Here is a 16,536-nt window from a genome sequence, read left to right on the forward strand (position 1 = left end):
ATTTATGTGTTTGCTTATAGTCTGGGCTATTGTTCTTTTTTTCGCCCTATCTTTGCAAACGGTTGTTTGCCTTGTCGTCTCGGAAAGATTCATCTGATAATCAAAGATTGGAAAAGGAAGATGGGCTTTAACCCAGCGATAAATTACCCCAGCTTTCTTGTTATTCCCCAACCTCTGCAGTGCCTTACAAGTAATGTTGTAATGCCACAATTATCAACCAATCTACATCCAATCAAGCATGTCGCATTCGGTATTAATTCTTTACGAATTGGAGGGAAATGTTCTCAGCCTGAAAAGCTGAGGTAGATGTTTTTTGCCTCCTTTGTTTCCTGTTTGCCAGTATACAGTTAAGTGGTCCAAATGGCCAATGCATCTTGTGCTCAGACAAGCGCTTGATTACACATTATTTTTGTGATACTTCTAAAGGAGTGGCGTTCCCCCTGGAAATAAGGAAGACAGACGATATATGAGGATATTTAGTGATAATCAACATGTAACAAATCTTTTCCCCCTTCTTTCTGCCTCAGATGTGGATGAATGCAGTAAGAACAATGTGTGCATCCGGGGCGATTGTCTCAACACTGACGGCTCTTTCTTGTGCTTGTGTGAGGCTGGCTTTAAGTTCAACGCTGACACGGCTGTCTGTGAAGGTAAGACGGCATAAAACTCCCTTGTGATGTTCTGTTATGTGTGTCATAATGATTGTTCACCCCTACCTCTGTCCTGAGGTTTCTCTGTGCAAACCAACATGTCAGCATTAGCTGTTTGATCGTCACACTACATTTAGGCTTAAGCGTAGCCGGTATAGCGCAGTTTGCTATGATTGATTATCTATAGGCAGTGGGGACTGGGCTCCAGGATAAGTGTCCAATCTTAGCTTAGAGGCTTTCCACCATGGTCCCAGGAGCAAGGGGTGCCTGGATAACATGGCTGGAGCCCTGAACTCCCGCTCCCCTGAGGGAAGTATGAATGACCCGATTGTGAGCAGGAGGTGTTTCTCCCTCTGGAACGTCTCCCTTTAGCTCCTTCACAAGTTCTTTGGTTGCTGTGATAATATTGTTCTTGGCCATTCCTGTTGCCTGCTGCGTTTACTGAGGATAGCTACACCACAGGCCTCCTGGCCGACTCCTGCCGTACAGCCATTACACTAGAAGCAGTGGAGCAGTAGAGGGACTATGTGTGTGTGTGTGGGTGGGGGGGCGGGGTGCATGCGTCCGTGTCAGTGTCTGATTGCACATGTGGTTGCGTTTGTGCCTCTGTTTGTCAGTTACTAACCAACATCTGTCTCGCTCTCTTTTGCTGTACAGACCAGAATGAGTGCAAGGAGTTTGGAAGCTCAGTGTGTGGTACCTGGCGCTGCGAAAACACCATCGGCTCCTACCGGTGCTTCATGGGCTGCCAGCCTGGCCTTGAGGGAGAAGACGCCACAGACTGTGGTGAGTGGTCAAACCGCAGGATAGTTAAAAGACTAGCACACGCAATTATGTTAAGAAGAAACTGGCAGATTTTGAGGCCAACTGTCTTGAGACTAAAGCAAAAGAAATGATATATTGAATGTACCTAACTACTTTTGTACCATTCACAATTTGTGCTGTAGTTAAAGATAGAGGAGAGTGTAGCCTCAAATCAACTCAGCACTCCACATACTCTTCAGGACTCTCCCTCAGTGCAAAGATAATGATATCTGTTTGGCATGCCGACACAAAGAGGCTGATGTGAATCAAAAAGCTATCAGGTACTCGAGGTCTTCCTGCACAAGAGGCCATAGGGGAGATGAGGAGAAGTAGCCCCTGAAATTGGGGCACTTTAGAAAGAGGAGTGCACTGTCATTGGAGGCGGTGTGTGGGGCCAGCAGCTGATAATGGTCTCATCCTCCGGACATTGGAGCTAATGGAGCGCCTTTGGCAGATACACATGGTGGAACCTGATCACCACTGTTCTACTTCTGAGAGGGGATAAATTTGTCCGGGTCTTACCTCTGTTCCTTCCCTATGGAGGAGTCCGGTCACCTGGGTTGCTAGGTTTGTACTCATGCTACATCTGGGCCTACAGCTGGCCAACAACAACAGACACATCTCCATGACCACCAGAGTACATGAAGCTGTCTGTGTTTACTGGCAGGATTAGACACCTTGGGCTTGAGATATTAATGTGGTTTGTTGCACAACGATTTCAGATCACTCTTTATTTTGTAGCGCAGCATTGCTCGTCTTTGTTGCTCTCATAGCACCATAAAACAACAAGTCTTGGTTTATGAGGAATACGAGAGACGAAAACAAAAAAATCCAAATATTTTCCTCATTTTAAGACACAATCCAAACAGTCAGCAGAGAGTGACAGGCACGGAGGGGAAAGCAGTCTGAGAGCATCCGAATGGAATGATGTGTTGGACTGCAGATGGAGGCTGTGGGTGTTTGCGGGTGATTGTGTGCGTATGTGTGCGCGACTATGTTTGCGCATGTGGTTAACTGTGGGTTTTTTGCATCCCCGCTTGTGTTAGAGAAGGAGAACCAGAGACTGTAAGCATCGTAGAGATGCATTTGGAGTGCCGTGCGGCTTCACATATTCTCATGACCCTGAGTTTTTATTGGACTATCAACAGATGGAAATCAGCGGAGAATATGCTGATCGGTGACAGATCAGACCTCCGCCCCCTCCATCACCCTGATCCCCGGCTACGTGTGGCTGCCTCCTCACTGCACTTTATGGTGTTGCCTGTCTGGCACCGGCTGAAGAGTGCCGGGGCCTGTTGTGTGATAAGGCCAGATTGAAACCAGCTGCTGACCTCTGCTGCTTTATTGTATTATTATGTGTTATGAGTTACAAATTTTCTTACCTGATATGTCCTTTAGGTGGAACCTGATTTTTTTTTTTAAATAGCTTCACATTAGATCTCCTGATTTTATTCAGACCAGTACAATGGTGGGAAAGAAAGAAATATAACTGGAAGAACCCAGGTGATCCCCCTTTTCAGGAATGGTTCACAGAGTTGGCATCATACGAACAACTTTAGGACAGGACTGATAAATATGTGGCGAATTGAGGAGAATACATTGTTAATGTGGACAGACCTTGAAGAAAAGCAGACACAATGTTCATAATACTCACATAAACACTGCTTCTAAATTACATTAAATTATGGTGCATGTTAATGTTTATTAATGTACAAACACTTTTTTCTATTTTCCTTTCATTTATTTATTTTTTCCTTTTTATATATAGTCATTTGATTTATTGACCAAAAACTGACCATGTTTATATCAAACTTAAATTAAATATTGACTAACTAACTAAGAAAAAGCTTCACATTGTCCCCTATGAGCTGCAAAACTCCCAGTTCAACTCCTCTGAATGTGTGCCCATTTATGATCGAGTCTGACCATCTTTCCCCCGTTGCTATGTTGTGACTCAAGCTGTTCATGTTTTCACTAGACCCCACAACAAACACAGCCCAGCATTGACTCACAGCCCCAGTTTGAGAACCAAACACCCTCACCCTCAGAAGTTCAGCACTGCGCACAAAAGTGACTTGTTTCACCTCCCGATTGCAAGTTGGGGGAGATGCTTGCCGTCACCCCAATAAAAGTCCAGGGAGGGAGCTCAATTACTCCAGGGCATTTTTGTCTGCTTGTAAAAATCATCAAATATTTAAGAAGGCCAGACACTGTAATTTGCAGTTTCTGTGAGGGGCGTTGTTTTATTTTTACTCACCGGCCTTCGAAAGGGCAGCGGTTATCTTTGGCTCTGCTCGCAGCACTCATTTAGATTTAGAAGCCATAATACAAAAGGGGAAAACAGAGTTTCTTTCCACAACTGTGCTGTGGGGACTGCTATGATGCTGTACTCAGGGCTCCTTTGGGCATGTGAAAAAGGCAGTATGTGTGTAGTTGCAGGTCATTGTTTTTTAGCTGTAATTCACCATCATGCTCATAAATTCCCTCAAGCTATGCCTAGTCTTTAATAAGGCTTGCCCAAGGGCGGAAATTGTCTGTGGTCACGCTCTTGCCAACCTCCCACCCCTTTAAACGTATAGAAATCTAAAGACTTTACCATGTGTGTGTGATCGTGCCTTTGTGCAGATGTATGATGATGTTTTTTTCTTAGAATTACACACATAATATGACAGTTTGACCTCCGCTGTAGTTAACCCTGCACAGGTTGTAGTTGTAATATCTATTAAGCGCACAAACATGCTTCCCTGAAAACAAATACCTCACGTCATCCTTGCCCAGTCGCATGTGAAATAACCTCTGCATATGGGTCCAATCAGAGAAGGGGTTGCCCAGAGAATAAGTGTGCACTGCGGAGGGTGAGCCAACAGTCACTGATTCCTATATTATTGTTTCCTGCCACCATGTGCTCCAATTTAACAAAAGGCGCAGATACCCACACCATTAAACTTCCAATCCACCCCCCCAAACCGCAGCATCACCGGATCCAGGAAGCAGGTCCTCCTGGGTCAGACCATTAGTAATAGGTGCCTATTGGGCCGGGTCGCCCCTCCCACCTCAACTGAACTCCTCACCCTCTGCGGTACTTCCCTCGGGGCAATTTACAGCTCTGCATGTGTCCTGACGTAACTGATTATTACATGGAAATACTAAGAAAGGCAACCCCACGTCCTGCTGGTGTGACCAGCTCTTGGTGGAGTTCTCTTATTTCGTATTATTCATTTTTTCCCACAAACCATTAGTGCTGTGATCAGGAAGCTGACTCTCTGCTTGGAAGACAGATCTTAAGGGCCGGTCCAGTAATGCTGCCACCCGAGTCAGATACACAGACAAACATAGGCCAATAAAATTGTTTTGGTCTCGATGCTCTGATTGCTTCCCGAGATGATGCTTTGATTGTATCTCATTATAACAACATGTGGTTTGCAACAGATTTTGTTCCATGTTACAGATGAAAATCTGCCTACACACACTGATTATTTTATATTTTAGCGGAGAGCTTTCATCGTGTCCCTCCCAGACCTCCCAGCTGGCAGCTGCTGTCATTCTAACATTCCAAACTCCACTTAAGCTCTTCACAATGTTCCTCAAACTCTGATACATAATACGTTTCACCTTAATCTGCCAATACCCTTGATTGAGCTTTGGGGAAATTATTCTGGTAAATGTATTTTCCGATTACTTGTAATATTTTATACAGTAGTATCCAAAATAAATTGCCACTTCTACACAAGTTTGGCATCGCAATTCTCAGCTGCAAAATGCAAATCCAATGGGTTGGCGGTTTTCAGTATGTGTCCATCCATTCTCCCTCTATCATCTCGCAGCCATTTGAGCCCACAAGTCTATTCTCGCAATCCTTTTCAGCATTTCATGTTAAAGGTTTTACAAACGACAAAGGCAATTTTGTCTCTGCAGTTTTATTAGCTTGTGGGAGCCCCTGTCTCTGACCCCGGAGGCATGTTGGAGAAGTGGCCAAGTCAGGACAGAAACACTGACAGAGGACTTGTCCCCCAGCAAGCCTGACAAAGTAGTTGTCTGTGTTGGAGGGGAAGAAAGGACCGTGGCCAAGCACACTGTTCAAATCAAATGGCTTGTGGTTTTTCTGGCCCACTTTCTTCCTTTCTTCAGTTAATACAGCCTTTATGAGCGCTCAGAGGCTAAATAAAACTGGTTAGACAATATTTGAATGACTGTGCTTTGCACTCCATAAACCAATTTGTTTTAAACAATGCCACTGGACATGACTTTTTTCTCCCAACTGATGTTAGGGGTAGGACTGTTTAATGGAACTGATCAAAATGTAATTTAAGTATTGAACTTGTTGTGATCTTACTGTCAGCATTTTCCCCCTGTTTGTCTTAAACTCGTGATCACGCCTGTGGAGTTACTATTAGTCATGGAAACTATGAATAGAGTGGTCATGGAGTTGTGTTATGAAGCTAAAAAGTCAACAAAAAAATCAGTCCTGCTTTTTATGAAGCAGACACAGTGTGTTGTTCTCTTCTTTTATGAGATCAACTGTCATAATGTTCCCCACTTAACAACTTGCAAACACTGAACAAGGACTGACTTCATTTGATCTCTGACTGCATAGTTTTTACTTTGTTTTTGTATTTCTTAACTGAAAGGGAACGGATGCTGTTTCAAACATTTGTCATACATTTATGGTCAAAAGATGCTTTTACAGACCAAAGATTGAAACAGATGAATAGGTCATTTTGTATCGACCTTTATGCTCTGAACAAGTAAGCACAGTAAAATGAACAGCTCAGTACGACTGATAAATTATGGTTATGTGACCCTGAAACAGATTTAACCGGTTTATCATTGACCAGTGGCAAATCAAACTGACCCGAGAACAAATTCATGTGACTTCAGTGTGATCATTAAACTCTCTGATTGTTTTTTTAAACAATTATAATCAGACTTGCCCTCCAGCAGTATCAGTCTTTGGCCTTTCTGCTGAACTCGAGACGCCAAGAAATAAGATTGCTCACAAATGTTGCCTTTAAACAGCGAGTGGTAGGGAATCAGCAGTGCTGTTACATGGTCCAGTGTTAACAGCCTCAACTTCCACATCTCTCTCTCTCTCAGTGTGAGACATGTCATCTTTGAGTGTGCTCCACTGGTTTTATTAAACTTGTTTTACGATTTATTGCCATGCAAACAATGAACTACAGTTGGCAGTAGGCTACGATAGGATCCCTAACTATCATTTTGGGCCTTAAATTAAGTCCTATGCTCAGAACCTTTTTAGATCTGCAGTGGATGTGAAACACATCAAACTGGGTTTAAACATGTGCATTGATTGGGATGGAAATCAACTCCAGAAGGCTGTAAAAAGTCTCTTTGTGCCAAACCTAGACACTCAGCCATCTTTCTCCAACTGCTCGTAAAGTGTCTGATGCTGAATGCTGGCTGCATGTTGTAAACTTCTCCATCTCTTCCACTTCGCCAACATCCCGGTGACTTAAGTGTCACTTCTTACTCCATTGACACGACCAAAGAACATATTTGCAGTTTTCCAGATCCACACCACAAGTCTCCCTGAGTTTATTTACAAACACCAAAGTTTGAAAACTCTTTTAATGGATTGTCTAATCTGTACACCGTTTCTAGTTGTGTTATGATGGCAGTGATTTCTCATGTTATTGTAAGGGCACAATGGTAGTGATGTTTATTTTGGAAAAAGCGGCACCGTGTTTACCGAGGCAGTTCGAAAGTCTATTGCGCAGAGTGACGTTGTAAATATTAATGTTGTGGTCACCTCTCTGTGCGCTCTCGCCTTGCAGATATTGATGAGTGTGTCAATGAAACCATCTGTGGGAAGCACGGCTTCTGCGAGAACACGGACGGCTCCTTCCGCTGCCAGTGTGACCAAGGCTATACCAACCCCCCAGGAGACATGAGCAAATGTGTCGGTCTGTAACTGCTCTTCAATAAATATTCATTGTACATTACTGCTCAAAAGATAAGTGTTGGTGATGCGCTTTTTTTCATCAAAGCCAACTATGAATTATCATACTTACACGTATCGTCTGTACCGCCAAAACCTGATGTTACTTATTCCTCTGTGCCCTAAAGCTGCCATGTTGTATTCACTAGAGTTCCTAATGTGTATAAACCCGCATCTGAAAATACTCAACAAATGCTCTAAATATATGTATCTATAGTGCACTAATGAACTATTCCTTTCTGTTAATTGGATATGAATTATTCTTCCATTAACAAGATGGTAAAAAAAATATTTTGTGTGTCCTCACCATGACCTTATTGAACGCATGCCTGTGCGTACGTGCCTGATCCTTTACTGACCTCACGCCCTCCTCTCCTGTCTTTCTCAGACACGAACGAGTGCGAGATGAGCTTGGCGCTGTGCGGGGAGGCCCTGTGTGAGAACTTCGATGGCAGCTTCCTGTGCATCTGCCCCAACGACAATGAGGAATTTGATCCCATCACCAGCCAGTGCCGCTCCCTGGGTAATGGAGCAGGACTAGCACTCACAGTGACCCACGGGACTTAATTCTCCATCCCATCATTGGGAGACGGAGTTTTCCCTGATTTAATGAGCCATCTCTCATTATCCAAACAAGGGCGACGAGGTGGACATGACTTACTCCTCGTCTCTTGACCTGGCTGTTTCCATTTGTTTTATAAGCTAGGGTCATGGTTGGGTGGGATGCCTACAAAAAAATTATATTAGCCTGATCCCTCGAATGAACGATGAAGTAACTCCTCCAGTGTAGCCAAGTAAATACCCTAAGGGCCTAGTTACTGTAAACCTATTTCCTCACCAAGACAAACAGGGATAAGGTGCCGCTATTGGCAATTAGCGCTAAAGACACATTGCTCTCTTCTGTGCTAAAATCATCTTAAGTGCAGAGGTTACAGATATGCAAGGTATTGCAATTTCAGAACGAGAGAAAAGGGCTTTTCGAGTCATGGAAACACCATCACCTCTCCAGCTTGATAGGCGTATGTGTACACGAAATGGGCGTATTTACATTATTAAGCAGCGCGCCCTCAGCGGGGATGTTTTTTCTTCTGCCTGGGCACTAAACCCCAGCTATGCCTTTGTGTACCTTTTTGCCACATTCCGCTGTTTGCTTTTGACGTGTGTTAATCAATCATGTGAGAGTGAATGGTGTGTTGACTCACATGCCAGTGTTTCCATTTGGCTAAGCCTGCAGCTTAAGGGTGAAATGCCGGAGCCCATGCCTTTGGACAAATGAGCAGGCTCAGCAGTGGCAGACGAGGGTAATGCACTACCTGCTGGAGGCATGTGGCCACTCGATGCTGTTGCTGTGTGATGATGTGCTGCTGAAGTGTAGGATCTACTGTAACTTTATGTTATAAAAGGGAGATTTTAGTTCAGTTTGCCCTCCTGAATTACCAAACCCCTACCATGTCCTAAAGAAATGCTTCCTTTGTTCATCTACAGCTGATATGCACCCGACACCCGCCCCTGGAGTCCCTCCGTCCACTCCGGGGGAGAGGAAAGAGTGTTACTATAACTTGAACGACGCCAACTTCTGCGACAACGTCTTGTCTCGCAACGCCACCAAGCAGGAGTGCTGCTGCACGGTGGGGGCCGGCTGGGGGGACAACTGCGAGATCCACGCCTGTCCTGTGCCAGGAAGAGGTACAACAAGAGGATTTGAAATCAGAATCAGAATAAAGAATCATTTGTGCATTTTTTTTATCTTCTCTTTCACTAATGATTCCACTTTTTATTTTTCAGATGATTACAACCAGTTGTGCCCTCACGGCAGTGGATTATTACCCCTGCCTGTTTCCTCTACACACAATCTGGGAGAACAGCGCCCTTATATAGGTACTCTCTCACATTCACACTCATGTATTTTATTGATATCCCTAAGCTTTTATAGCTTCCCTTCCCACAAAACTTTAAATTGCCACAGAAAGGTGCAATGTCAGCAGCGTATTTTACCACCTGCATTTACTTTTAAAGCCAGATAGACAGACTCCCTCACCACTTTTACGAGGCTGTCTCCACAGCTAGCCAAGGTTTAAAGGGATACCTGCCTTCATACCTGACTAATTACTTTAACCACAGTGTGTCTTGACACCTTATTACAAGAGGAGGGAATGATGTTTAAAGCAGGGTGCCAATGTTTTGACTGTTGCTACTTTCCATCTCACTTATGTAATACCAAGGTGTGATTCTCTTTCATCCCTCAGATGCAAATGAGTGTGAGATGTTCGGATCAGACATTTGCAAAAATGGACAGTGTTCAAATCTCTTTTCTACGTATACATGCTACTGTCGCTCCGGCTTCTACTACGACAACATACGGCTTGAGTGTGTGGGTAAGAAATGGCATTTATTTTAAGTTTCTAACATTTGAAAACATTCATATAACAGCAACAGATAAACTGGGATGTCATTGTGTAATATAGGTATTTCAACTTAAACTGTATTCAAGATGATTGCTCACCTATGACTCATGCTAGTGTTTTGGCTACTTTTATCAAGACCACATTTCCCATAAACCTCATTGCTTTTAACTACATTCTGATTTTGAACTCCATCCATCCAACATCCTCAACTCTGATAATACTTACATACTTTTACTTAAGTAATAGATTGAAGTATTTACACTGTGTGGTATTAGTACTTTTACTGAAGTAAAGGATCTCAATACTTCTTCCACCACTGGTGTTTTCAGTTATGCTAGCATGAGGAAAAGAAAATGTTAACATTAAGTAGTTAAAAACAAAACAAACTAAAATGGCAGAGTGAAAGTGAGAAAAGAATAGTTTTAATTTCTGCTGATTTAAATGTTGTGTGTTGCACCTTAATCATTTAAATCACTTTTGAATTTGACTTTGTTTGTAGTTTAATGTCTATGTACCTCACTTTGTAAATGTTTAGACTACGATGAGTGTGGATTTGGAACCGCCTGTGAGAATGGAGCGTGTGTGAACACGGCCGGGTCCTTCAACTGTTTCTGCAGTCCTCCATTAGTCCTGGACAGCACGCGCCGGCGCTGCATCAGCCTCAACACCACAGAAGGTGGAACAACATTTTAAATTGAAATGATAAGTTTCACAGTGGTAGTATTTCAGTGATATAAACAGCTGTGTGTGTTTGTTTTCACCATCCTCATTCTATCTCCCAGAAACTCTAGAGCCTGATCACGATGTGCACATGGATATTTGTTGGCAGCGTCTGGAGGGGGACAACGTGTGTTCAGAGCCCCTCCAGGGAGAAAGAACTACATACACTGAATGCTGCTGCCTGTACGGCATCGCCTGGAGTGGACAGTGTGCCTTCTGTCCCCAGAGAGACTCTGGTGAGAAGCAGGTTGCACATCGATTACACTCTTTAATAATTACTGTCTTTATATTCATCATTTTTAACATCACATATATAACTCCACCCCGTGTGCTGCTGTGTTCAGAGGACTACGCAGTGATGTGCAACCTGCCTGGGAGAGGAGGTACGGACAGTCTGCGAGAGCGGCCAGGATATGAGTACGGTCTTGAGGAGCCGGAGGATCCTGTGGAGCCTTTTGTTCCTCCGTACTGGGACAGCTATGGCAGCCATGCAGGACCCTATGACATCCCTGAAGGCGTTCCTCTCTTCAATGACTACAGCGTCCAACAGCCACCTTCCCGTGTCCCCATTTCACGACCACGAGAGCAGCGGCCACGGCCAGTGAATTCCTATGCTGGTGGGTAAATGCGTTCTGAGGTTTTCATCCACAATATGTTCATAGGTCGGAACATTTGTGTATAATATACAGTGTACTATATGCTGTAATGCAGTGGTGTATAAAAAAAACTATAAGCTTCAGTCACTGACATCGTAAAAGAGCTCCAATATTTGTCCACTAAAGATGGTTCATCGCTGACCGGTGATGGGCAAAGTCATCAAACTCATCAGTACAAATAGCAGAATGTAAAATGACAAAAGTACAAACTTATCTGCTGAAGGAGTCATTTCAAGTGAGATTTATCACCCAAATCTGTTACGTTTCAGCTCATTGTTTAGCTGTCCGGCCTGCAGCGTTACTGTTTTGGTTCACCCTCACAGCTCTCATAGTGTCGTTTTCAGCAGCAGGCAGCTGTTTTCAGTGAAAACGCTCTAAAGCCCCGCTGTACACTACCTGTTTCCTACGAGCAGACATATGAAGTTAGAGACTAGCTGGTATGAAAGTAGAGAGTTTAGAAGCTTAAGAGTCAGATATTTCCTTCAGCAGTTGGTAAAGAACAAAACCGAGCTAATAGCAAGTCAATATTGCACTTTCATTCTTCAGGTGGACTGAAAACAAACTCCAAATAAATGATAATGTTCTGAATTATTATAACAATATCTAAATATTTTATTTTTAACATGTTCTATTCCATATTTCTGTGTCCAATCAGAGCGCTACGATGGCTTTGAGGGTCTCAGAGCGGAGGAATGTGGAATCCTGAACGGGTGTGAAAACGGCCGCTGCGTTCGTGTGCGAGAAGGTTACACCTGCGACTGCTTCGACGGTTACGAACTTGACCTAAGCAAGATGGCCTGTTTAGGTGAGTTCTTTCCCTTCCATCTTTAATATAAGACCACCCACATGTAGACTCAGGGACATCCTAGAATCAATAGGGAATCAAAATGTGGTGTTGAATCTCCAAATCAAACCGCAGTGAAGTTCAGGTTCAAGCCTTCTGGAGCCAGGTCTTGGATTAAATTCAGTGAGGTAACCCTTCATGCTGTATATCATCAAGCTCAAGGAGAGCTTTGAATGTAACAACCTTGCATTAAGTTATGTTTTATGGCGAACTAATGAAAGCAGCGTACTTCTCAAAAGCATCGTGTGTTGCCCTTTGGTCAGAAATTCCCTAGTCACACTCTGCCAAGAATAAGGAGGCCTTGAATCTTAGCGTATTACGTGAGATACTATATCTTTTAAGTGTACTTTGTTTGTGTTGTAAGAAAGTGAGACTGTCTTGTTGTAATGAAATGCTATGATTACAATATTCTGTATGCGTACAAGCTTATCAGCTCCAAGGCCAGAGGTTTTCCTGAGGAAAGTGATTGAATTCCAAACCGGTGGAAACACATGTGAGCTGTGCAACTCGTGCTATGCCTCCTTTTATAAATATCACCACGAGCATTTCCCCAGCAGAACATGACATAAACAGAAGGAGGGTCATTTGAGATGGACTGCCGTGAAATGACAATCAGACCTCCCGTGCTGAAAAAGGGAAAGAAAAATCACTTGAAGGCCAAAAGGAAACATAATCCAGTTGATTTGTTCATTTTACCGTCATTCTGAACAGCTCTGTGTTCGAGCTGACACGCAACATGACGGCATGTTTGATTAAAGATGAGATATTTTGCACAATATCATCCTCCAAATGTGAACTTTTGTGAAAGTAGTTAAAACGCCCTTGTTTATTGCTCACAAGATTGCATAACAATTTCAACAATCTCCCCTCCAGGCCCATTCAGCAGTTGTTGTGGAGCTTTTGAGCACATCACACGATCTTCATCAGCACGTGGAGTTTGCCTAGTTGTCATGGAATTGAATAGGGGTGCGACTAATGAATCTGCGGATTATTTTCTTGATTAAGTCAAACTTCTTATTTTGTCCGACCATTTTAGGAAAATAGTAGCAGATTCATTTTTTACGATCAATCAACTAATCATTGCAGCTCTAGGATTATAGGTGTTTCAATTTGCTTTTTTGTCTGAGCACTTGAAAGACTTTTCTTCCATGTTAATGCCCTGTCACACAGTTCTGTACGGCAGAAACATGCCGGCGTATATGAAAATTAACTCAAAATGTGTCAAAATACGTCCAACTTTTCCACAGCGGTGTTGTAGCTGACGCATACATAACAAATACATAACAAATTATTATACGTATGTCAAACATTGATAGCGTATCATTTACTTATTTAAAACATATCAGAGCGTCTGGACAACGGAGCTGGAAAAGTGCCATCTGGTTCACGTCATGCTGATGCTGGAGAACGGCTGAACGCTAGCTGTACTGTAGAAACACGTTTAATAAGTTACTCCGTCGTCAGGCATCATCTTAACATAGGGTAGTAATAGGTTATCCAACGTAGCCTATATCTAACGTACCTCTAACGTAGTCACGTAGGTATTCACGTACTATATTTACGTAGGTAAATATTCACGTACGTATTCCGTATTCACGTATGTCTAACGTAACGTAACGTCTGCATATCTTATGAAGCACACGTCGGGTACATCCGGTAATTTAGAACATGCTCAAAACATCAGCGTTCAACAACGCACCCCAGCGTAACACCGCTTGCTCTTAACGAATACTTATACCTTACCTTATATCTACGTAAACCAGCGTGTTGCCGATATTTTGTATACGCCATATTTTTGTATACATTATGCATTCGTTGGGTATTCGTCTGATACATTTTGTATTAGTAAGTGATACGATATCAATAGATTAGACATGCGTATCTGTATATCCGATGAAAAGTTGGACGTATTTGGACTCTGACAAATTCTCATATGCGCCGGCGTACGTTTCTGTCATACGGACATGTGTGACAGGGCCTTAAGTTTCAAAGTTGAGTTTCAAAGTTTTTTTCTTTTTTCAACTCCATCTGCTGATGAAGGTCAGGGATATGATAGAAAGCTAAAAACAGAAAGAACAGTGAAAGTGAAATTAATATTTTAGCATTCCAGCATCCCACTCCTCATATACCCATAAGGCCACTCAGCAGCAGATGTGGCGTAGGCAGCTGATTCAGCTGCGAAATCTCCCTGCTGACTAACTCATGCCTCCTCTTCCTGCAGACATAAACGAGTGTGAGGACATCAGCGATAAGGTGCCCTTGTGTCAGAATGGGCTGTGCACCAACACAGAGGGGTCGTACAAGTGCACCTGTTTGCCGGGCTTCGTGGCCGCCGCAGAGCCACACAAATGCATCCCAGAGATCCCAGAAATCCCAGAGATCCCAGAGTCTGGGCTTGTGGAGGCAGGAAACTGAGACCGACTGCTGGCTTTTCCTACTCCCTCAAAGATCACCTTACACCCCTCTGCCCTTTTCCCCAAGGGCCTGGCACTAAACCTTCAACAGTAACGCTTAGACGTCCAAACTTGTTTCCCTGCACGCAGATACAGACACAAACACATACATACACTCGCATTCAGCACAGAACACATTCATATCCCCCTCATACACATTCAAGAGGACCAGGAATTGTGCAGTGAATGTATAACATGAGATTTAGTATTCACCAGATATCCATTTGCCTTAAAGGGATTTTGTGGACTGATCTTTTTTCATTCAGTAACCCCAGGCATATTGATATGCAGATATATTTTCCACGTAATTTTTTCTCTGTCACTTTCTTTTTGTTGTGTTATTTATTTCATTTACATGACGGGCCTCTGCAAACTAAGAAAGCAACCTATTTCAGAGGGAATACTTGGATTCCTCTTGTTTTTGTTTTCTTGTTCTTGACGGCGTGGGGAGATAATAAATGTCTTTTGTAAAAGAAGGAATGTCATCAGCCACTCATAAATCAGCTTGTGCCTCACTGTCAAACCTCTCACCAATGTTCTCTCTCAGTCATTGTAATTGAGCATTGACCTTGGACTAAATGGACGCCAGGGTTGATAAATATCCGAAATTCAAGGAGAGAACTTTTCCCACAACTGCCTTTCTATTTTTCAAGATTAACCACGAGCTGAAGTTGAAGAATCTCTGGAGCGAGAACTGAGAAGTCAACACAGCCAAACGTACACATTAAAAACGTCAGCCTTTACGTGGACCTGGAAAGACTGTAGATGTATATGATGATCTATGTAATATTTTTGTTTTTTTAAAGGTGCAATAGGTATAACCTGCCTTCCTCGTTTGACACCATTTTCACGATCTTAATGCCAGAAATGAAGTAGGAAAACATCTTTTGCTGATCCCGATTTTCTTTTCTTTTTAACAGTATTAACTTGTTTTATACGTCTGTAAAAACCATATGTACCATGACTTATAGGCTACATTCTAGCCTGACTTCTGAAACCACAGGAAGGTAAGTTTTTACTTAATTAATTAATTAAAAGTTAATTTTCCACAAATATCACAGCTTGAAGTGAAAGTTTTATGTACCAGGATCACACATCATTCCCATGTGTGCGTCTCTGAATGCATGTAAAGACACAGGCTTCGTTGGAGAGGTTTGGTATATTTTGTACAGATCTAGTACTATGTATTATTTTTGTTACATATTCTCTTAATGCATTATAGCACAACCAATATTTTTGTTTGACATAAAACTTAAAAATGTAATAAAAATCTGGCATTATAGCTTTGTAGATTTATACATTTATGTCTGTAAAAAATGTTTTTTAAAGCATATCTTTTTATGTATGAGGAGAGTGGCTGACACTGTACCAGAGGAACTGTGTGTATACCCTGCCCTGTGGAGCAGACAATGAAATATATTTTTTGGAAGTGGCAGCACTGTTCTAATCAGACATTTTGTCTCTTCAAGTTCATTACAAAGACAATGCTTTTGAAATGCAAGCACCAACTCCTGTGCGTCACAACTTTATGGCTAAATATTAGTAATTGTGAACATTATTTCTTTTATTCTGTTAGATCCTAATGTCATGAATGTATCATAGACAGTATCGGCCTACTCATCTGGTTTCTGAACTCCCACTTATACCTTTTTGTCTTTTATATTCAGGTTTAGGAAATAATGGCATTATTTGTCTAATGGACTGAACTTTTTCTCAGCAACGCATAAACATAAATGTCTAATTCCAACTTTGGAGGATGACTAAAGTTGATGATGTATACCCGTGACATGCATTTGTAACCTATAAGCCTACAGTTGTACAAATGTTTCCACTTGATGTCCACTTTCCTGTGCTGTTCAATCCATCAGCTAACCCGGACCGGAAGTCTAACATTTAAGTCAACTATTTAAAGCCTTTCAAAACTGCAAATAACTTGCGATAAATGTCTTGTTGTAAAGCTGTGGTCATTCGAAATATCATGCTCATTCATTTTGTTTACCTCTTGGCTGTAATCACTATCAGTCATCAAAATAAAAACATAAAAAATA

General features: G+C 42.4%; 1 protein-coding gene across 1 annotated transcript in view; it reads left to right on the forward strand.

Moving 5' to 3' along the window:
* LOC115027487 (latent-transforming growth factor beta-binding protein 2) overlaps nucleotides 1-16,536 on the forward strand; it is a 79,469-nt gene extending 62,933 nt beyond the window's left edge. The window contains exons 30-41 of the mRNA XM_029460849.1: nucleotides 528-650; nucleotides 1,308-1,436; nucleotides 7,247-7,375; nucleotides 7,799-7,933; nucleotides 8,896-9,096; nucleotides 9,196-9,288; nucleotides 9,657-9,785; nucleotides 10,351-10,491; nucleotides 10,598-10,771; nucleotides 10,880-11,152; nucleotides 11,847-11,996; nucleotides 14,257-16,536. Coding sequence (XP_029316709.1) covers nucleotides 528-650; nucleotides 1,308-1,436; nucleotides 7,247-7,375; nucleotides 7,799-7,933; nucleotides 8,896-9,096; nucleotides 9,196-9,288; nucleotides 9,657-9,785; nucleotides 10,351-10,491; nucleotides 10,598-10,771; nucleotides 10,880-11,152; nucleotides 11,847-11,996; nucleotides 14,257-14,450 — 1,871 coding nt within the window. The 3' untranslated portion in view covers nucleotides 14,451-16,536. The remainder of the gene's footprint in view (nucleotides 1-527; nucleotides 651-1,307; nucleotides 1,437-7,246; nucleotides 7,376-7,798; nucleotides 7,934-8,895; nucleotides 9,097-9,195; nucleotides 9,289-9,656; nucleotides 9,786-10,350; nucleotides 10,492-10,597; nucleotides 10,772-10,879; nucleotides 11,153-11,846; nucleotides 11,997-14,256) is intronic.

This window comes from Cottoperca gobio, chromosome 22, assembly GCF_900634415.1.
Source record: "Cottoperca gobio chromosome 22, fCotGob3.1, whole genome shotgun sequence".
NCBI lineage: Eukaryota > Metazoa > Chordata > Actinopteri > Perciformes > Bovichtidae > Cottoperca > Cottoperca gobio.